General features: G+C 31.9%; 3 protein-coding genes and 1 pseudogene across 3 annotated transcripts; 3 read left to right on the top strand and 1 right to left on the bottom strand.

Moving 5' to 3' along the window:
• Nucleotides 1–221: 221 nt before the first annotated feature.
• On the bottom strand, nt 222–2362 carry LOC100811086 (GDSL esterase/lipase At2g23540). The gene is made up of 5 exons (XM_003537337.4): nt 2016–2362; nt 1781–1911; nt 1443–1691; nt 1045–1300; nt 222–741 (listed from the first exon to the last, which is right to left on the bottom strand). Exons 1-5 carry the CDS (start codon nt 2272–2274, stop codon nt 512–514), a joined length of 1125 nt encoding a protein of 374 aa, XP_003537385.1. The 5' UTR covers nt 2275–2362; the 3' UTR covers nt 222–511.
• Nucleotides 2363–5681: 3319 nt separating this feature from the next.
• On the top strand, nt 5682–8726 carry LOC100814126 (cell division cycle-associated 7-like protein). The gene is made up of 5 exons (XM_003537341.5): nt 5682–6030; nt 6102–6335; nt 6888–6971; nt 7933–8062; nt 8155–8726. The coding sequence occupies exons 1-5, from the start codon at nt 5756–5758 to the stop codon at nt 8554–8556; spliced, it is 1125 nt and encodes a 374-aa protein (XP_003537389.1). The 5' UTR covers nt 5682–5755; the 3' UTR covers nt 8557–8726.
• A 1648-nt stretch (nt 8727–10374) lies between these two features.
• On the top strand, nt 10375–12380 carry LOC100814654 (cytochrome P450 CYP82D47-like; annotated as a pseudogene).
• Nucleotides 12381–13295: 915 nt separating this feature from the next.
• Nucleotides 13296–15654, top strand: CYP82C1 (cytochrome P450 CYP82C1). Its single transcript, NM_001249250.3, has 2 exons — nt 13296–14289; nt 14820–15654. The coding sequence occupies exons 1-2, from the start codon at nt 13297–13299 to the stop codon at nt 15447–15449; spliced, it is 1623 nt and encodes a 540-aa protein (NP_001236179.2). The 5' UTR covers nt 13296; the 3' UTR covers nt 15450–15654.
• Nucleotides 15655–22820: the final 7166 nt, after the last annotated feature.

Genomic DNA, 22820 nt, shown 5'->3' on the forward strand with positions numbered 1-22820 from the left:
GTTTTAATTTGAATTTTATGAACTAAAAAAAATGCATACTAAGTAAAATTTGTCCCTTTAAACATATTTATTTAATTCCACTCGCGTATTATTTGGGGCTTCGAGACAAAAATACCATTCACGTCATGTACTTGCCATAAACAGAAAATAAACTACCAAGGGCAGAAGTTGTTGAACAAAATGCTTCCTAGGTCTGTTATCTCGATTTTACTAAAGCCACAAGAAAATGAAATCTTCTCCATATGCACCTGACACGTGTAGTTTCTTTGAGCAAGGCAAAGAGTCAAAGACCAATGTCAAACTTAAACCAGCAATTAGATAAAATCTTGAAACCATACATGCGTTAGTTAAGGAAGCAAACTACGCTTGTAAAATTCATATTATGTTGCAATAATAAAAAATAAAAAAAAGGCTTGACCACCTTTTAGACAGCTACAGTAACACACTTTGACAGAGAATCAAGGAAGAAAAAGAAAACTGCGTGGACAAAATAAGGCATGGAAATTAATGATCAAAGATCAATGAGTTGTCTAAGATTCATTGGAGATATGTATCTCTTGTCTCCATTAATAAGCTGCTTGGCAAGTATTATGTTGGCTGCCTCACTTGGGTGGTATTGATCCCAGAACACGTGCTTGTGCCTATCTGAGCACAAGCTAGATGTTGGCACACATGGGATTATCCCTGCAACCTGACCTCCACTTCCAATTCCACAGCAACCTCTGCTTGCTGTTGTGAATCCTGCAAAACAAACAAATGTTATAATGGATATTTCATGTTGAAATACTAGTTGATTTGGTGAAAGCCTTTGAGTAAAAAAGTTATCCATGTAAAATATAGTAAGAGTTTAGTTTCTATGTAATGTTAGCGTAAAAAAGTTTAACTAATCAGATATAATTGTTGATATGATTTTTAAAGAGGATAGCATTATAAAAATCTTTCATACTAGTAATGCATACACTATCTACTTAAGCACTATACTATAATATATGAAATATTGGAGAGCATGGATCCATAAAAGAAAAATACATAGTAAACTATTACCATATTTATGATAATTTACGATCAGCTCCGACACTAAATCATACACATTTGCGAGGACAAAGGTGGCTCCAGGGAGGTTTTCATTTAGCTCAGCAACCAAATCTTTCAATCGGGAATTGTATTGGGTTGCAAGCTCGTTAGCCAAATCCACACAATCTTCATCGTTCAGCTCATTTATAATCCTCTGGTAAGGTATGCAGCCTAATGGGCCAACGTTGCTGATCACAAACTTCCGAGCTTCCAGTTGGTAAAGTCTCTGTCATTCAAACATACATATTAACTTTGATAGTATTATTTAAGCATTATATCTGACAATATGTAAATCATATTAACTTTGACATTATATACAAATTAAGAGATAAAAGTTCAATTAGTTAATTTTAGATTAAGGTGCATACGTATAGTTGGATCCTGAAATGATTGATCATGTCATCGACGAAAGCATCCGGATTTTGAGAAACTCTCACTCCAGAGGAAACAAAAGGAAGAAGATAATTGTTTAAGAAATCATTGGACCCAACAATGATGGAGAACAAGGATTTCTTCATTATGTAATCTCTCGCCTCCGATTTGCCTAGCAACTTGTCAATCTGTTTTCTTGTTATGTTGAAGTAATTTATTTGAATATCCATTCCGAGCCTATTCACCTGAAAAAATAAATTAAAGCACGTAGCATGAAACAATTATATTGCTTAATACACATATCAATGATAGAGTAGAGTTAAGAAATACTAACAAATAAGCTTCCTGTTGCATTGAGAATCCCTCCTCCTCCTGAAGCATAATTCACTCCATTGAGTATGGTTTTCCCAGTTGTGTTTGGTGCCAAATATGGGACAGCATAACTTGGTTGTCCTAATTCCTCTCCTAAAAAGGATAAAAAAAAAGTGATATAAAAAACAAGTGATAAAATACAAGCTAGGCTAATTGTTTATTAGCAAGGACAAAAGTGTGCTTAAATGTGACAGTACCAACAATATCACTAATGGTTCTTCCATTGGTGAAACGTCCTGTGGGATTTCCTCCAGAGGCCTTGAAATCAATTCCATTGGGGGGAACGTCTGCCTTGGAAAAAGTTGAAAGATAGTTGTTGTTTCCTGCATCAACCAATGAGTCCCCAAAGATGAAAGAAGCTGCTAACTTAGCATTCTGAGCAGCAATATTTCCATGAAAGCTCAGATTCACAAGCAAAAGCAAAAGGGAAAAAAAATTATGATATTTCAATGCCATGATTTTATGATCCACGAGTTCTTTTCACGCAAACAAGCACTAAAAGCACCGTTGCATGCAAGAGGCACAATCAGATGGGAAGCTTATAAGGAAGCTTTCTTTCCTCACTAGAGAAAACTTCTAAGCTTAGTTATATTATATCCTATGTACTTTGACCCCTTCTATCAATTTTTTATAAAAAAAAATGGAATGAAGTGGACAATTTGAACAATAAATTTCATGTGGTAGGTCATCAACATATGTACATGTGCAGATTTCTCAGCGTGCTAAGGATGTAATGTAGCCTCGGTTATTTAGTTTTTAACAATAAGCAAGTTCTGCAATTCAAAGTCACAGGGGTGCCTTATGGTGACGCACTCAAGGTCAAAGAGACTAGTGACACCGTTGGGGAAGAAGGTTCTGGGGATTAATTAGATTAGGTATTGTTTGGTGACCATAACTAAAAGCAAATTTACATTGAGAGTTTAGAAGCGATGCCTATATCTTAAGTTCATCGTGTAGTATTATACCGTCCATCTGAATCCAACAAACTTAGGACTTATTTGACACACTATATTAAGCAAGACAAGACAGTGTATAAATTCATGTATATAAATTTTCTTTAATACGGATATTTAAATAATTTTTTATTTTCAAATTAAGTATATTAGATATGTTAAGTTTAAATATGATGTCTTTTTTAATATAAAATACATTAGTAAAAATAATATTTTTTTAATTTAACCAGTAACCATAGAAATATATAGAGCACAAGTATTTTATAATTAACACCCATAATTTTGCCTATGCTTTTGCATCGCGAAGTAGTTGCACAACACAAACTATAAAAAGAGAAAAACGTGAGAAAAAAACTGAAAATTTCTTTGAACCAAACGTTCATTAAACTTGGATAATAAGACAGTATTCCAATTGAAAAAGAAAAAAAAAGTATTCATGGACATTTAATATGCTATTATAACGTAGTGAGAGAGAAAAAATAAAGGTTTAAATATAGATATTATGGGTATGCACGTATTTTAATGTGACATGAACAGAGAAATAAAAATAAATTATGGGCATGATTATATGTTTAAAAAGTGTGAATGTATATGTATTATTTCTAAGGTCATATTCGTCTGAAGAGAAAGATACCCAAAAAATTAAAGAAATAAATAGTAAACTAATGTAAGATTTATATTTTTACATTCTAATTTAATTCAAATTTTTATCTCATTTTTTTTCATTTATATAGAACGAACCCTCGAAGAAAATAATGTTATAGTAGTTTCTTAACATTTGAGTAGTGCGAATCAAACCTTAAAATTCATAAGAGTGGAAATTATATCCTAATATTTTTTTACGACATATCTTAATATTTATAAACAGTGTAAATTAAACCCTTTGTTAATGAAAAATTATTAAATGTAACAAACGCTTTAATAGCCACGTGACATTTTAATAGACAACTATATTTCCCTCTCTTTGTGATTTGTGTGATGCACAATTTCTTAGAAGTTAAAGCACAAACGCTATCTTTTCATATTTAATTTCAATAAAATATTTACTAAACCATGGTAAAAAAAATACTTTACAAATTTATGTAATCATATTTAAAAAATTCAATCATCTATTAACTATATTTAACTTTACTATACACAACTTAAACTTATTATTTATGAAGGATGATTATATTTATATTTCATAGCTAGCCTTATTTTCAAGTAATATTATAAATTTTATTGAGAATAATAGTTGAAGAATAAATATATAAAATATTTTAATTAAATTTTTTGGTAAGAGAGTATTAGTAATATTTAGAAGGTGCACTAATTTTTATGATAAAAAAAGTTGTATAATTTTAATTAATTTTATTTTAATTCCTTAACCATCGAGGGGTTAAGAGGAATTTAGGGGGATATGATGGAATGCGAAGTGGGAGAGAACAACCTTTTTTTCATTTTTGGATTTAGGGTAAATAGTCATTTTTGTTTTTAGATGTGTAATTTGTTGACAAATGTATTCCCGAAAGATAAAAATATAAAATTTAATCTCCGAAAGTGTAAAAAGTATGATAAATATATTCGGTCATTAACTTTTGTTCGTTACTGTTAATAAAATAGTATATGTGACACAGATGGACAAATTTGTTACTAAAATGATTGACAACGTAGTCATCTCTAATTATCAACATAAAGACATATTTATTATATAATATTTTTTTAACTTTTCGTCTTTTCACCCACTGACAAATGCATCCTTGGAAGATGAAAATATAAAATTTAAGAAAGTGTAAAAAGTGTAACAAATATAGTCGGACGTTAATAATAGACTATGACTAATTATTATAATCTTGAAAAAATTTACAATAATTGTGATAAAATATTTTGAAAGAGCCATATCACACCGGTAAGTGTTTGCATCGTTATATAATTTTTAAGTTTCATCAACGATTGAGACATGCATAAAATATTATCAATGGAAGTGAATTTTTATTGTTTTGGTGAATTCTTCTTACTCTTCTTCAACTAAAAAATAATAATCTTTTAGTTGTTAACTCTTGAATAAATGCTATTAACATAGTAAAAAAAAGAAAAAAAATTATTGTAAAATGATAAGAAAATTGTTTTTTCTGTTTAATCAAACACTATTTATTTAATTGTTTTTTAAATAAAATTTTCATACTAAAATATGAATGTCTATTAATATATGCAAAGACATCAAATTACAAATTATAATAAAAGTTTGTTGATTTTTAAATTTTTTTAAAAAAATCATACACAATTATTTTTTTATTGACTGATCATCTAAAAAATCATTCAAAAGGAGGTGAGTGTTTTTTACAAATTAAAAGTGTCATTGCAATTATAATTTCCCCTGAAAATTATTCATAGATCTAATTTGATTATAATGTTTTACAATAAATATTTTTGTTTTACTTGAACCTTTCATCAAGCATGTGTAAAAAAATTATTTATAGTTTATAAAATGAGTATTCTTTTTTCTTTTAAACTCAATTTAATTTATGAGTTTGTTAAAAAAAAGTTGTCGTAATCATAATAAATTTTTTCAAATTATAATAATTAGTTAATTATTAACATTTGGATATATTTATCGCACATTTTACACTTTTGAAACTAAATTTTATATTTTCATCTTTCAGGATCACAGTTGTCAATGGACTGAGAAAAAGAAAAGTTAAAAAAATATTATAAGATAAATATGTCCATGAGAATTATATTTGTTAATCATTCCAATAAGAAATTTGTTCATACCAAATAAGCTATTTTGTTAATGATGACAAAGAGAAGTAAAGACCGACTATATTTATGATACTTTTTCACAATTTTAAAAATTAAATTTTATATTTTTATTTATTACCAAATTACACATTTATAAATAAAAAGTGACTATCCAGCTTGGATTTGGATTTATTAGGGATTCCCTCCCTCCTCCGCCTCTTGTCACTCACACAGAAAAGACCGTTGAATTTCAAACCTCAGCCATGCCCGCTCTCAGAAAGCGAAATCGATTGTCGGAGTTCGATGCCATATCCAACCACGACACACCTCATGAACAGAAGAAGAATATGTCTGAGTACGAGCTGTCGAGAGAGCAGAGAATCCGCGAAAACCGCGAGAGAATGGGAAAGCTGGGAATCTTGGACCTTTCCCTCACTCTCAAGCTCAACAACAAAAACAAAAGATCCTATTCCTCTCACAAACCCCAAACCCCTCCTTCTCTTCCAAACTCCTCCGTCCCCGTTCGCCGCTCTTCCAGGTTCTTTTCCGATCAATCACAATGCACATTTTTATTTATTTTTGCCCTAAAAATCCGAATCGTGTTTCTAGGTTGCAGAATGTGACTCCTGTTAGTTACTCCGAAGTTCCCCCAAAGAAAGACGAGTTTAAGAAAAATGGAAGGGTGGTCATTGAACAAGGTGCCAAGCCAGAGGTGTACTCTGAAGAACACGAGAAGCTGTTGGGAAACACCGACAAGCCCTGGACGCTCTTCGTCGATGGTGTTGGCAAAGATGGGAAACGAATTTATGACTCCGTCCATGGCAAAACTTGCCATCAGTGCAGGTTATCCTTTATCTGTCACTCTACTATGTGAAATCAAAATTGTTAAGAGGAGTGCTATCTACCATCACACCCTCTAACACACTCTTTATTATTATTTCACTTTTTTTTTTCGAAATCACAATATCTCTAGCCATGATGTAGAAAGCATATTAGTAGCATTTTCAATTGTTAATGAATAGTTGGTGAAGGTGCATTGGCTGTCTGCCATGATCTGTGTTTACTATTTGTTTAAATGTTTGAATAACATTTTCGAGACATGCTTAGCGGGTAACATGACACTCATTTTTGTGTGAAAATAAAATACCATTTTTTTTATTGTGCACTCTTGTATGATTGTGGCACCTTCAACACTAAGAGCACGTTTCTTTACTTACTGCATGCCAGAACACACACACACACATACACACTCGCTCACATAATTGAGTTTCATAAGCTTTTACCGCAATCCCATTTATGTGATGAATTTAATTTTATGATCTATCAGTCTTTATGATTTTGTTCATTTTCTTTTCTCAACAAACTTTCTCATTGGATGAAAATAATGTTTTATAGGCAAAAGACTCTTGGTTATCGGACAAGTTGTAGCCAATGCAACATGGTCCAGGGGCAGTTTTGTGGAGATTGCTTGTATATGAGGTATGCCTTCTAAGACGTGTTCCTCTCCTCTAACATCTATGGTAAGAGATGATGCAGTCTCCTCATTGTGCTGATATGGTAGGATACTTATAGACAAATAAGGATGAAGTTGAATGGTTGATGCCCCAGTCTTGTGTTGTTGGTATCTTTTTCCGAGTAAAGAAGTATTGAATGATTTATCATTAGTTAATAGTGTAAAAACTTTTACATTGACAGTGTATACCTATTAAACTCTTTGAATAAAGAAATTAGGTCAAATTCGAGTAGAAACATAGGGTTTCCTCCTCCTAAATACAGGGAATAACAAAGTGACACCTTAATTCCCTTTTTACAAGTCTGTAACACAACTCATATATCATTATAACTGTCATGCCATAACCAATAACTGCCTATTCCAAAATTAATATGAAAATGACTGCCTAGTAACTTCTTAATATGGAATTGTAATTGTCTAAATCAGATTTTGGCCTATCATTGCTATTTGTATTATCTTCAGGATTGTTTGAAGCTTCCGATGTTTATGGTTGATAATTGTTAACTAAGCTACTGTATAACACATATTTGACAAATAATTGATAATTTGTTTTCATTGAAACATATTGCTACAGTTATGATATCTGTTAATGATTCAAGATATTATCAAAGGCTAATCTCACATGTGCATACACACCTGAAACTTTCAGGATTGATGCTACGTTGTTATGCCAAAGCCCAGAAACACATCCAAGAAATTCCTAGATTATGCTTTGAATATTTTGTCTGGAATCATTCATCAGTCGATATGAAATGCACTTATTTATCATGGAAATTCAGTATATTATTACACTTCATATTTAAAAAAATTCCTGGTACTTCATCGGTATTGCTTGTTTTAATTTGAAAAAGAACCTACCTTGCAATTTATGATTTCCTATGATGCTCTGACCCCAGTGCTTCATTTTCATTTATCCTGCTTTTGTAGATATGGGGAGCATGTACTCGAAGCCTTGCAGAATCCAACTTGGCTATGCCCTGTTTGTCGTGGAATTTGCAACTGTAGCTTATGTCGTCAAGCAAAAGGATGGGCCCCAACTGGCACTCTATATAAAAAGGTTACTCCTAATTCTTGACCAAAATTGGGTTTACCATGGAAGTTGTTTCTGAGATTGAATTGAAGCTAAGCTCAAATGTCTCCTTATTTTAGATATCAACATTGGGTTACAAATCAGTTGCACACTACCTTATTCAAACCCGGCGCTCAGAAATAGATGTGAAGAAAAATGCAGATCCTTCCAACCCAGTTTCAGCAAAAAGGTCGCTACCCTTCTCTGATGTGGACAAGTCTCTTGAGGTTAACGAGAATCATCTGGAATCATTGAAGCCTCTAGCTGAATCTGAAGGTGATGATGCTGAGGTTTCAGCAAAGAGATTGCTTTTCTCTGATAAGCAAAATCAGCTTGAAAAAGTTGAGTGTTCAGATACCCCAAAACCTCTTCAGCTTGAAAAAAATGAGTGTTCAGGTACCAAGAAGCCACTTGCTTCTTCCTCCAAACCTAGCTCTGACAGCATTGCTGGAAGACTTAGGTCCAGGCTTAAAAAACCATGAGACTTTTTTTTATCTTTTTCTTAGTCTAACCTGGGATACATGTGCTTACTTTCCAAGAAACACATTATGAATTGGGATAACTGGAGTTGGTAATTTGGCATTTGTCATAGTAACGGTAATATATGCTTTCTCTTTTAATTACCAACCGGATTTGGTAATTTGGTATAAAATCCTTTTTGTCATAGTAATGGTAATACATGCTTCTTTTTTTAAATGGAGTAATATTATGCGTGTTTCTCTTTTAATTTATAGCACATCAGAGATCACTTATAAAATTTGAATTTCTTACATCTTAGTTAAATCCTTTCCCTAATACTACTGCTCCTTTGAAGTGGCCAATTTTCTTGTCATGTTTGTTGAGTTGCATGAAAACAAACGTGGAAGATAATCCTTGTCAATTCCATTAGCTTCATCCGCAGATCCAAAAGCTATCCAGATTAGCTTCAGTCCCAACTCACTTGACTCTTAAAACTCACGTTTACACCATTTTTTCCAAACATCTCCATCAAGAGTTGACTCATGTTTGACCATAGTAGAAAGCATGTTTGATAATTATAGAAGTGAAACAAACTAATGAGTAAACTATCAATTTGGTCCTTCAAGTATTACTCTCTTCTAAATAATCCTTAATAAAATTATACAACGAATTAAAGTATTAATAGACCTTAATAAAGTTTTTAAAGTATTGAATATCTATTAATTTGATTCTTATGTTGATATATTTTACTAATATCTAGAGACTAATTTGATTTTTTTTAATACTCAAGGAACTACTAGTATTTTCTATTTAGTATGATTTCTAATTCTTTAAAGCAGTTGTATAATTTGTTTACTGTAGGGATTATTTGAGTATTTGAGAGGTTGATACTTTAGAGATACGAATTCAAAATCAAACATATTGAGTAAAGTAGATCAATTGGGATGAGGTTGTTTTAATCTCGAGTTTAAATATTGAGTATGTAGTTACGTTAAATATTTAGAGAGTATTTTATCGTTCATAATCATTTTATTTAATTATAATCGAGCTGTTTATTGTGAAGGATAATAATAAATAATAACATATTCGTGATATAATTTCATAAAGTCACTACATAAGGCCCAAACGATCCTTTTGAAAAATGGTTCAAATACTGCGTATAGACGTATAGTGTCGGTCCATTTAGCTAAGAAATATTTAGTTACGATAAGAATCATCTTAATCTGCAATGAATATTCTAATGTTACTTTCTCAAAGGTGGCCTACGCTTAGTGGCACTTTTAATTGCAGAAAGTCGGCCAAACTTATTTTCTCAAATGAGAGAAAAAGACAAAATAATCTTTCGATGACAAAAAAAATAAATAGAAAGAGATGATATAGAACCAGCTGAATACTTACGTCAGAAAATATCCAATCAAATGTTTATTCATATTCTGCACATACACTCGCATATATGCGGAACTAACTACAATGTTTCTCACCGAGTTCCTATGAATCGGTTTGACGATTTGAACAATTCAAGATGCGGGTCAATTTTTGCTAAGGAAAGGATCTTATCGGAAGTTTAGTTGCTTGCATACTTTCATAGTATAGTACCAATTGCATATCAAAAAAATCACTCGATACAAAAACTAGATAAGTCATGAAATTAAATACTTTATAGTAAATTCAAGATCAACAAGTTATTGTGAAAATTTTCCAATTCTGCAACTAAGCAGACTTCTGGACCGACCCACTTTTAATTGTTAAAGTCTAATCAATTGAACAGACTTTACATGAATCATGCACAAGTAATAAATCTGAAACATTTGTTTTACATGAATCTGGTCCATCTATAAGTCAAAAGACAAATAGGGTGCACTATATGTTAAGCTAAGAACAAGGAAAATCGATATAAAACAAATTTGGGGTGGCCTACTCTTAGGAGCACTCAACATGGTCATGGTGATGGATGTTTTCCAGCTCCAAACACTCATTTCAGGCATTCTTGCCTTGTTAGTAGGTGCCTTGCTTTGTAAGTTACAGAAAACACATGGTCCTAATGCAAAGATCTGCACTGCGCCTCAAGCAGGAGGAGCATGGCCTATTGTTGGTCATTTTACCTTTTCGGGGCTCAACAACTTACACACAAAACACTTGGGACTATGGCTGACAAACATGGTCCAATTTTCACAATAAAACTTGGTTCATACAAAGTTCTGGTGTTGAGTAGCTTGGAGATGGCCAAAGAGTGTTTCACTGTCCATGACAAAGCTTTCTCCACCAGGCCTTGTGTTACAGCCTCAAAGCTAATGACCTACAATTCTGCAATGTTTGGCTTTGCTCCTCATGGGCCGTATTGGCGTGAGATGAGGAAATTTGCCACTATTGAGCTTCTCTCTAACCAAAGGCTTGAACTTCTCAAGGACACAAGAACATCTGAGTTAGAGACTGCAACAAGGAAGGTTTACAAGTTATGGTCAAGAGAAGGTTGTCCAAAAGGAGGGGTTTTGGTAAGTATGAAGCAGTGGTTTTGGAGATTTGACACTTAATATTATTCTGAGAATGGTGGGAGGGAAGCCATATCATGGGGCTGGTGATGATTATGCATAAGGTGACGCCAGAAGGTATAAGAAAACTGAGGGAATTTATGAGATTGTTTGGGGTGTTTGTGTTATCTGATTCCGTTTCTGGGGTGGCTAGACAACAATGGATACAAAAAGGCTATGAAGAAAACAGCTAGTGAAATAGACACTTTGGTTGCAGGGTGGCTGGGGAACACAAAAGAAAAAGAGCTATGAGTACAAATGGAAAGGAAGAACAGGATGTCATGGATGTTATGCTGAATGTTCTGCAGGATCTTAAGGTTTCTGATTATGATTCAGACACCATCATCAAGGCTACTTGCCTGGTAAGTGTGTCCATCTCATTATATAATAAATTCAAAAGGAATTAATCCAATAAAAATACATGACATAGAGATAGATAAAGTTGATGTATAATTATAATATATTCGGATTGTAATTTGATTCGTCTGTTTAAATCTTCTCCCAAATCTGATTATATACAATATCCATCTTTGGATTGGAAAGCAAGAAACAAATTAATATCTAACTTTGAATTCCAACCATGAACCATGAGCTGGTGTACTTTTTTTGTAGAATCGGATTTTGGCAGCAGGAGACAGCATCATGGTGGCTCTAACATGGGCGGTATCTCTGCTACTAAACAATGAAATGGAACTAAAAAAAGCTCAAGATGAATTGGATACTCATGTTGGGAAGGATAGGAAGGTGGAAAAATCTGACATAAAGAAATTAGTGTACCTCCAAGCCATTGTGAGGGAAACTATGCGGCTATATCCACCAAGTCCTATTATCACCCTTCGTGCAGCCATGGAAGAGTGCACATTTTCATGCGGCTATCACATTCCTGCCGGCACGCATTTAATCGTGAATACTTGGAAGATCCAAAGAGATGGTTGTGTTTGGCCTGATCCTCATGATTTCAAGCCTGAAAGGTTCTTAGCAAGCCACAAAGATGTTGATGCGAAGGGTCAGAACTATGAGCTCATCCCTTTTGGTTCCTCACTGGCTCTGCGTGTTGTGCACTTGGCTAGACTCTTACATCTTACACTCTTTCAATGTTGCTTCTCCTTCAAATCAAGCTGTGGACATGACAGAGTGCATTGGACTCACAAATTTAAAAGCTACTCCACTTCAAGTTCTCCTAACTCCACGTTTAGATACAAAGCTTTATGAGGACTGAATTTATATATTATGCTAGTTTTTCTCAAAATAAGGAGAAGCCTCAAATTGGGGCTTTCCATCTTGCAATAAATGTTCAACGGAGTTGCGCTGTTGTTTTACTATTTTGTTGCTTTATCTTCACCATGAAAAAATAATTGATTATTTCTCCCTACGAAGCTAATCCAAACACACTACTCAAATTTCTATTTGTGTCTTAAAGAAGTTTTTTACCGGGATCCTGTTCATGAAATCCAAATAGTTCGGATGCATATGCCAGATTTTGAGAATATTTAAATAGCCTAGTCCAAAACTTGACGATATTACCCTATATTCCATTGGGCCAAGAATGAAAGCATTCTCTGATTGGTTATTGAATGTACCATATTTAACAACCATGTCTAGGCCATCAAAATCACTACATTCGGCATTAATGGTATCCCATTAATTAAGATAATTTTTAACTGTCATCTACTTCATCATCTCATTCATCTGCACACTCTAAACCCTAGCTCGGTTGTCTACGTTTTAGAAAATAGGTGACAACATGAATACTCTTTTGTCCTTTCCTCATTGGGAGGATGATGGATGCTCTTTCTTTACCATGGAAAATTTGGATATTGACTACATATGGTAGACAGATATATGCACCAATGAGTTAAATGGACAAATTCATTCTGATACAATACAGTTTTGTCTTTGTGTTTAATTTAAAATATATTTTTATATTTTTTATAACCACATATTTCTTCTTCTGAATATATTTTTTTTATAAAAAAATTAAATTAAATCATTTTTTTAATTAATTATTCAACCAATACCTTGTTTTCTTTAATCACCATTAGAATTATATTTTATTAATTAAATTAATTTTTATTATTTTCTAAAAGTAAAATTTTCAATAACTGTTTTTTATTTTTTAGTTTAACACCCACAAAACAGTACCAATTAAAATTATCTTCCATCCATAGAAAAAAGGCAATTCCATACAAAAAGAAAAGAAAAGATGATAAGTGCACAATAATTTCTATTATTTAGATGAATTTGGTCCTCAGGAGGGTCATGGGCATGGCCATGGATGCTTTCCAGCACCAAACTCTCATTTCCATCATTCTGGCCATGTTAGTAGGCGTGTTGATTTATGGCTTAAAGAGAACACATAGTGGCCATGGCAAGATCTGTAGTGCACCTCAAGCAGGAGGAGCATGGCCAATTATTGGCCATTTACACCTCTTTGGGGGTCATCAACATACTCACAAAACACTTGGGATAATGGCAGAGAAACATGGACCAATTTTCACAATAAAGCTTGGTTCATACAAAGTTCTTGTATTGAGTAGCTGGGAGATGGCCAAGGAGTGTTTCACTGTCCATGACAAAGCATTTTCTACCAGACCCTGTGTTGCAGCCTCAAAGCTAATGGGCTACAACTATGCCATGTTTGGCTTCACTCCTTATGGTCCTTATTGGCGTGAGATAAGGAAATTAACTACTATTCAGCTTCTATCTAACCACCGGCTTGAACTGCTGAAGAACACAAGAACATCTGAGTCAGAAGTTGCAATAAGAGAGCTTTATAAGTTGTGGTCTAGAGAAGGTTGTCCAAAGGGAGGGGTTTTGGTAGATATGAAGCAGTGGTTTGGGGATTTAACTCATAATATTGTTCTGAGAATGGTGAGAGGGAAGCCATACTATGATGGTGCTAGTGATGATTATGCAGAAGGTGAAGCAAGAAGGTACAAGAAAGTTATGAGAGAGTGTGTGAGTTTGTTTGGGGTGTTTGTGTTATCTGATGCTATTCCATTTCTGGGGTGGTTGGACATCAACGGATATGAAAAGGCCATGAAGAGAACTGCAAGTGAATTGGATCCTCTGGTTGAAGGGTGGTTAGAGGAACACAAAAGGAAAAGAGCTTTCAATATGGATGCAAAAGAAGAACAGGATAATTTCATGGATGTCATGCTGAATGTTCTGAAAGATGCAGAGATTTCTGGTTATGATTCAGATACCATCATCAAGGCTACTTGTCTGGTAAGTACGTGCTCGGCAATTTAGCTGTCTTGTTTTCATGGTTGCTACCAATACCATAAAAAAACTTGCATCCGATAAACACACAACAAAAGTATGGTGGATATGCTCCAAGGAATTTAGGGCTTTGTACTATATAGCTCCCAAGTCCAAACTAAGCACGTCATGCCTTTGATTGTAAACGAATAAATGTATTATCTATATCACATCACGGAGCACTTGTCAAGATTAATAAATTCACAAGGAATTATTCCATCATAATTCAGGACATCGATTGGAAAAGAGTTATAATATCTTATGATTAATAATTCGGGGGTGTGCGTAAATCTTCTCACAAGGAACGAATAATATATTAAACCACTTATTTATGAGCATATGTAACACATTCCACTTATCCAAATTTATGTTCTGTAATATAATCTTATTGATTCAGCACAACATTCTTTTATTTAGAAGAAAATATCAGTTTATGCATGACTTTTCCGTTTGACATCTAACCACAAACGGGTATATCTCATGAATTATGTTGGCAGAATCTGATTTTAGCAGGAAGCGACACCACCATGATTTCACTAACATGGGTGCTATCTCTGCTACTTAACCATCAAATGGAACTAAAAAAAGTCCAAGATGAATTGGACACTTATATTGGGAAGGACAGGAAGGTGGAAGAATCTGACATAACCAAGTTGGTGTACCTCCAAGCCATTGTGAAGGAAACAATGCGGCTGTATCCACCAAGTCCTCTTATCACCCTTCGTGCAGCCATGGAAGACTGCACCTTCTCAGGTGGCTATCACATTCCTGCTGGTACACGTTTAATGGTGAATGCTTGGAAGATCCACCGGGATGGTCGTGTTTGGAGTGATCCTCATGATTTCAAGCCTGGAAGGTTCTTGACAAGCCACAAAGATGTTGATGTGAAGGGTCAGAACTATGAGCTCGTCCCTTTTGGTTCTGGAAGGAGAGCATGCCCTGGAGCCTCGCTGGCTCTGCGTGTGGTGCACTTGACCATGGCTAGACTGTTACATTCTTTCAATGTTGCTTCTCCTTCAAATCAAGTTGTGGACATGACAGAGAGCATTGGACTCACAAATTTAAAAGCAACCCCGCTTGAAATTCTCCTAACTCCACGTCTAGACACCAAACTTTATGAGAACTAGATTATATTAAGCTAGTTTTCTCAAAAATAAGGGAAGGGGTCCTCTAGGTCCTGAAATCGGTTAATAACAATAACATGTTTAATGCAGCTGCAATGTAGTATAATGATTATGTACTCATGGTTCACTTTTTAATGGAGCTTCAGTGTATTATAATAACTCTATACTTGTGGTTCACATTCACCAATTCTGCTCTCTATCACCCTGTTAGAACTTAGAAGCTTAAGCTTGATCCATCATACAATTGTTAACTGTATCAGCTATTTAAAGCCTACACAAATGCTGATTTGCAATCAAGTTGTAATTGCAAGTTGAGAGACAGGCTAAGTAACAGCGAGTCAGTGATGTACAAATGCTAATATATCAACAAATTACTTTAACATGTGAAAAATGAATTTGAACTTAATATTACCTAGATCTGCGTGGCATGCGCTAACTGACAGCAAAATGCATAACAACATGCAAACTGCATGTTTCTACTTCTAGTGCATCTTACCGGTCGATAATTTGTGGGAGGAATTTTTCTTGTTACTCCTACTCAGCAATATATGTATACACGTATTACGGATAGAATTCAAGTCATAGAATAGTATTGACATTTGACGTTTGATCTTGAAGGATTTTTGGGCCTGGAGGAGTGTATGCATCAAGGCATGGTTGAAGTGTAGCATACTTGTATGATTCAAAATATAGTGTATGGATTCTGCCCATCCATTTTTTTTTCTCTCTTCTAATTTAGGACTCACTTCTTACACACTCAACTAATGTGTTTCCAACTACTACGACTTACAATATGAATTAGCAATCAATGAAAAAATGAACTCGCCTCAGTGCCGCACATAGATTACTCACTTGTGCTAAAATTTGGTCTCTCATCTTCCCCCTTCAAAATTTTCTTTGCTAATTAACACTATGATACCCTTCATCATGGACACGTACAACTTTCGCTTTGTAGGAGATAAATAAAACCAACAAGGGGGCAAAACATAAATTGCATAACCCATCTTCTAAAAGGAGAAAAAAGGAAAAATAATCTTCCAAGAAATAAAATAGAAGAAAGAAATAGAACCATATGATCCATATGAACATCTGAAGTCAAAAAAGGATGTTATCAAATTTTAAGTTGTTTGTGCCTGTCTTGCTTTATTCCTACCAGCTGTAAAGAAGGATCTACTCCAAGTTTGGTCAATCTAATTTCACTACATGTTAGGGCCATTAGGCCCATTAGGCCCACTACTAGTGCGAGCCTCCCCACAATTTCTATACTTCATGTTCTTCTAGGTTTCTGACCACTTAAATTAAAAATCATCATTGAAGTTTTTAAATTTTACACTAGTTAATAATATATTAGTATCACTTAATTTCCTATTATTGTATTTTAATTAGTAGCATTATAAATTTTAAAAGTAAAAAGTAAAAAAAAAAGTACGAAATTTAGTTATAGGAAATTTAAGTGTCCATGTTATACCTCCAATTCATGTACATGTCCAATGCGAATAGTGCTAGTAATGATCACATCTTTTATTTTATTTTATTTTTTTCGAACTACTCCTAGTCTCCTATGTCCAATAAAGAGATGGAAATTCAGTTGAGTTTTTATTCTTTTTCTGTTTTTATCATAAAAGATAAGGTGCGAGGGTAGTGTATAAAATAAACATGTTTAGAGAAACTAAGTCTTAGTGGTTGTCATCATCGAGTTTATTGTATAAAAAAAGAGAACATGTTTAATTCTTAATTTTTTGTATTCTAATTTTTACAATTATCTTACACTACTATTTCTCTTGAGTGATACACACACCTGTAAAAATACAAATAAGAGAAGAAAAAGAGTTTAAAATTTTAATGAATCACAAATCTTCATGATGTTAATGATGACTTTTAAATTAATTATTATAAAATTATCTTACATCATAATTTTTAATTAATTGACATTATAAAAATCTTTTATATTATTTCTTTATTTCTCATCACAGTATGTATTACATACATCACTTTCACTCTTTATTTTTATTTTCATTTTAAAGTGGCGTTTAGCATTTTTCAATATAATCGATGATGACTGATGTGGTAAAAATAAATAATAAATATATAAGAAAAAAAAAGGTCAAGGGTGATGTAAAAAATCAAGTTTGTGAATTGTGACTAACATGTATGCATTCTTATCTGCTTGAGTGGCAAGAGCAACTGCGGACCCTTCCCTTCAATTTCTCCGAAGCTGACATTTAGCATCCCACAATGACAACCCCTTTTGGCCCTGCCCATTTGCACCCCTTATTTATTTATATATGTGGCCAGCATCTAATCTGTAAGGAACCAAACTCACGCGAAGACAAATATGGACCCCCAAACGAATGTGTTCACTGAATCTCTATTGTTCAGAAAAGTTGCAACCTAGCCTAGGTTAGATCACATGCATAATGCTCAAAAAAATTGGAGACTAATTAGTTTCTGATTTATGGACTCACCTCTAGCCTACCCCCAAAGGTCATGTTCTCCCATTTGACTCAAAATCAAATTAATACCCATTTCAATATTTGCGTATGATCTCGTTAATAAGCCGGTAATACTTTGTAATGTGTGGTCCAAAATGAAAATCCTTGATATATAAAGCACATGGATAATGGTAACATGAATCAGGCTTCCACTTTGACATTATTATCCTAAGTGTTCGTTTTGAAACATCTCGGTAAAATTTGACTCTTTGTAGTGCATTAGTTTTCCCTGTTCCTTTCTTGTTAAACTTTCTAATTAAGTAGCTTTCCGGAGCTTCTAATGCGGATTCTTGAATTTTAGTGTACTTCCTTTCCTTACATGGCTCACAGTACAATTTTGGGAATTTGAGTCTTTTGGTGAATCTTGAACCTTTTTGTATTTACCAACATGAGACTTTTTAGTTTTCTTGTAGTCACCGAGTGACTTCTCAACTTCTTAATTTTTGATTGATTTGCACGTTTCTAAATAGTTATGCTTGTCTGAAGAGAATCATCAGATATTGATGCTTGAAAAATTTGACCAAAAAATTGAAGATTAAGATGGAGATTTGACGTCATAAACTGGAGGTTCAACCCCTTTAGAAAGCTATTAGCCCATGGCTTACATCACCCACATCCAACATATCCCAGACACCAACTAGTATGTTGTTACAGGTTTGAAACCAATAAGGAGACATAATGTCCCTATAACAAAAACACTGGTCTTAATCAAAGTTTAACTCATTTAGTCATCCTTATTAGATGGTTATGATAATAGAATTAAAACAGGCAGAGATGAAATTCAAGTCTTCATATATAATAATTGTTAGTTGTACTGATAAAGGAGAGCATTCCTGTAATATTCGGGGAATCGATGCACTGGTGGTACACTTCAAAACTCTTTCCACCGTCCAGCAAGAAAAAGCAAGGGACATGAAAGTTGAAGAGGATCGTGTCAATATCACCATTTTCAGAGTATATGTATCTTTTCTTTCTCCTATATCGTGTAATAGCTGGGGTAAGTTACATGGGTATCATTTAATTTCTCTCTTAATTATTAGAAGCCAAAAAATTTAATATAGGTTATGTTTGAGAAAATTAATTGAAAAATTATCTTAAAGTTAAAAATGGTGGCCAATAGTTATCAAATTTAACTAATTAAATCATAAGTATTTTTTGTGATAAAATTATTTGTTCAGCTAACTAAAAAATATTACATAAAATGAAAGAATGAATATATTTTTATATAAATTTCAATTTTATTTTATGAATGAAGATAAATTTTGAAGTGTTATAATTTAGTTTTTAATTGATTTTAATGGCTTGTATTTTTTAGATAAATATTTTTTATATATTTTTAATTTCAATTACTACACCATTTATATTATGTATTTTTCTATTAATTTTATACTATATTTTAAAATATTTTTAATCAAATTTAAAATAAAGTATAAAAATGCACTCAGTAAACATTATACTTTTATTGTGTTAATTAACATAATAATTAAAATAAATCATCCAATATAAAAATATTCAAAAAATAAATAAATCTAACATTTATCATTATCAATTTTGTGAAGTGTAATTGTTAAATAATAAATTAAATATTATAAATAGAAAAATATTTAAAATAAAAAATATATATAAAAATTAATAGTACAATGGTTAAAATAATAAAATACTGTTTTATATAAAAAGAGTAATAAGAAAAATAATAAATATTTTTAAAATAAAAAAATTAAATATGAAAAACTAAAAACTAACGTTTCAAAAAATATTATTTTAAATAAAATTTTAAAAAATACTAAAAATTAATAAATAGACAAACAAACTTTTCAGAATTTGCCCAACATATTCATAATATTTCATAGGATATATAAAATAGAATTAAGTCCTCTTGTTACTATCCACAATTGCATGTCTTAATTTTAGTAATTAAGTTTTCCACAATTTCTTCAACTCTCTTACCTTTCTTTGACATCCTCAGCCTTTGTTGCTTCTACTTAAATGTCCACTTCAAGTAAATAAAAAAACAAATATAAAACAATAAATATACCACCACATATATATAATCCCAAGTTGCATTCATTTTAAGTTTGAGCCAAGTAATCTAGTCAAGGAAAATAATCAATCTCTACTTTTGCGCAAAGATTTGTGGCGTTTATTTTACAACTATTACATATTTTGTGTATTATATTTTTTTTTCTCTAAGATTGCATGTACGTTAACGGAAATCAGTTCTATTCAATTCAAAACTATTTATAAGATACTAATTTTTTAATAATAAAAAATTCAAAATAAAAAAATGTTTGAACGTTAAGCATTGATTATAGAAAATGATATACAACAAATCAGACTAGAAGAGAGATTGAATAGCGTATTAGTCAAAATATAAAATTTTTATGAAATGAAAGATGTTATAATAAACAAGTTTATAAGAATTATTGTCTAGTGCCTAAAAGTGAATTATCGTCTAATGAGATATAAAACTTATTTTTTAGTGAAAATCTTGTGTGTACAATGTGTCAATAATGGACAATGAAATACTTTAATAAGTTAAAGAAGAATAGTGAAAATATTTAGTTTTATATTGATTTACTCAACATGAGTTAAATTTAGTTCTTCTTTACCAACCAGTAAAAAATTCTACTCATCAAACTTGATTACAAAAAGTATTTTTTCCTACCACTTTTTGTTTATAAGTATTCTCAAAATCACTCCTAACACAACCCTTAAACTCTCTCTAAATTTAAGAACACTCAAGTATTATTTTATTACTAAGTAACTTTTGATTTTCACAAACAGAAGCTTCATACAGAATCAAAGATTCTTTACAACACTTAAAGAGTTGATTTATAATAAAGTTCTAATCTCTTACGAATACTTTGTATACTATAAAGGATGAACTCTTTTAAGTTAAGTGTGTTTCTCAACAAATGTTTTTCTTTTCTCTCATTTCTTGATTCACAACTCTTATCTTTCTATGTATGTTTGTCGTTTTTCTTCAATCTTTGTCTGATAAGATCAAGACTTTTCATATCTGTCATTCATAATTAATATGACCGTTAGACATATGAAAGGAAATATAAGATTGATTCACAAATATATTTCTTTTAACCAAAATCATATAACCTATCATAAATAGATAATTCAAATAAAATGTTCATTCCAATTGGTGTTTGGATGGATTGGACGAGTACTTCTCGCTTCAAGTAGATGAAATATCCACTAATGGATAGGTCTCACCTAAATCATATAAACTATCATAATAGATAATTCAAATTAAATATTCGTTCCTATTAGTGTTTAGATGAATTGGACGAATATTTCTTTGTTACAGTAAACGAAGTATCCACTAGTGGATAAGTCTCACGTATTATTTTTCCTCATCAAACTTGTTGACTTATATGCAACAAAATAATTAATAAAAAATTTTATTTTTATTTTCATCAAAACCTTAAAAAATATCTTAATCGTTCAGTGCCTAACAGAAAATTATATATGTATTACTTGAATCAACCAAGTACACATTCTACTGTCATTTTAAAGTTGATATAAAATATAAAAGAATATAAATATAAAGATTAAATAAATATTTAAGTAAAAAAATAAAAAATAGTAACAAAAATATGTATAATTAATTCAAATGAATTTAAAAATATTTAAACTTATAAAATAATTTTTATAAAAATGAAGAAATACACATCATTCCTTAGAACGAGTGTTTTAAGAAATTCAACTTATCAAGCAACTAAACTTCCATTTGGTATATAAAAAGGTAAAATGAAAACAAAAATTAAATCTATAGTGGATTGGAAAAGTAAAACAGAGTGCAATCTTCGGATTTCCACACAATTAGAGAGAAAGAGAAGGAAAAAAGCGATTGAAAGCGAAGTTATTTAGATCAAATTGTTGTGAATGATTTGGTTTCAATCAATTATTGTGAAGCAATAGTTGAACGACCTTACAGTCACGACGACTCTAACGTGCACACACAAAGGATAGGAATTGGATGGCAGCACACGAGAGCTTTTAGTTCGGGGACCCAGCGACTCGACAAACTGAATTATTTTAAATTAAATCATATTTATATATTTTTATGTAATAAAAATATAATATAAAATAATTAGTGTAATAGAAAGAAATTAAAAAATATATTATAAAGCAATATTATATAAATAACATTTCTCTTATTCAAACTAATCTGCACCACTTGACTTCTCACCAAAATTTCATACAAGTCACCCTTTTGTTTTGGCTCACCCTCCTTTCTTGCTTCTTTTTTTTTTTTTCTTTATGAAACCTCCAATATTTTCTACAATAGGCAATTCTTTCATACACTTTCTATGAGACTAAAAACTTGAAAATAATTTAGAGAAATATCAGTGACATCCTCTCTCGAAGATTTTATTTACAATTAGTTAGAATTTATTAAAAACCATCAATTTTATCATGTGTTATCAATTTGACCAAATTAGTATGATAAATTGACAAAAGATGAACTTAATTTAATAAAAAAAATAATTTAAAGAATCAAGGTCAAATATTTTAAACTTAATTGAAAAACTAAACTAAAACCAAAAATAAAATGAAGGATAAAAAAAAAATAGAACCAATTCCCTCTTGCATTGTAAACCAATTCCTGAATGAAATACTATCAGTTGGTTTCATCAAACAACAAGGTTGCAAACTCAAAACATTGAAATTAATTGCTAAAAATTTCATTATTTTTTAAAACTTATTTAAATATTATTTTAAAACGCATTCATCTATTTTGAGCAATAATTAATTTTAAATCTTATAATACAAGTTAACCAGGTCGCGAAATCCCATTAGGTTAACAACAACACAATTTGAAGCACAAACTTAAGTTACTTTCATTGTATTTGATTCACAGATATAA

Source organism: Glycine max, chromosome 11 (assembly GCF_000004515.6).
Source record: "Glycine max cultivar Williams 82 chromosome 11, Glycine_max_v4.0, whole genome shotgun sequence".
NCBI classification, from domain to species: Eukaryota; Viridiplantae; Streptophyta; class Magnoliopsida; order Fabales; family Fabaceae; genus Glycine; species Glycine max.

Bases quoted from the DNA above. Each gene is read 5' to 3' on its own strand.
- LOC100811086 (XM_003537337.4), bottom strand. From the start codon at position 2,274: ATGGCATTGAAATATCATAATTTTTTTTCCCTTTTGCTTTTGCTTGTG. The intron at 1,912-2,015 runs GTACTGTCACAT...TATCCTTTTTAG, and splicing joins AACCATTAGTGATATTGTTG to GAGAGGAATTAGGACAACCA. The intron at 1,301-1,442 runs GTATGCACCTTA...TTTGAATGACAG, and splicing joins ATTTCAGGATCCAACTATAC to AGACTTTACCAACTGGAAGC.
- CYP82C1 (NM_001249250.3), top strand. From the start codon at position 13,297: ATGAATTTGGTCCTCAGGAGGGTCATGGGCATGGCCATGGATGCTTTC. The intron at 14,290-14,819 runs GTAAGTACGTGC...TTATGTTGGCAG, and splicing joins TCATCAAGGCTACTTGTCTG to AATCTGATTTTAGCAGGAAG.
- LOC100814126 (XM_003537341.5), top strand. From the start codon at position 5,756: ATGCCCGCTCTCAGAAAGCGAAATCGATTGTCGGAGTTCGATGCCATA. The intron at 6,336-6,887 runs GTTATCCTTTAT...AATGTTTTATAG, and splicing joins AAAACTTGCCATCAGTGCAG to GCAAAAGACTCTTGGTTATC. The intron at 8,063-8,154 runs GTTACTCCTAAT...TCCTTATTTTAG, and splicing joins CTGGCACTCTATATAAAAAG to ATATCAACATTGGGTTACAA.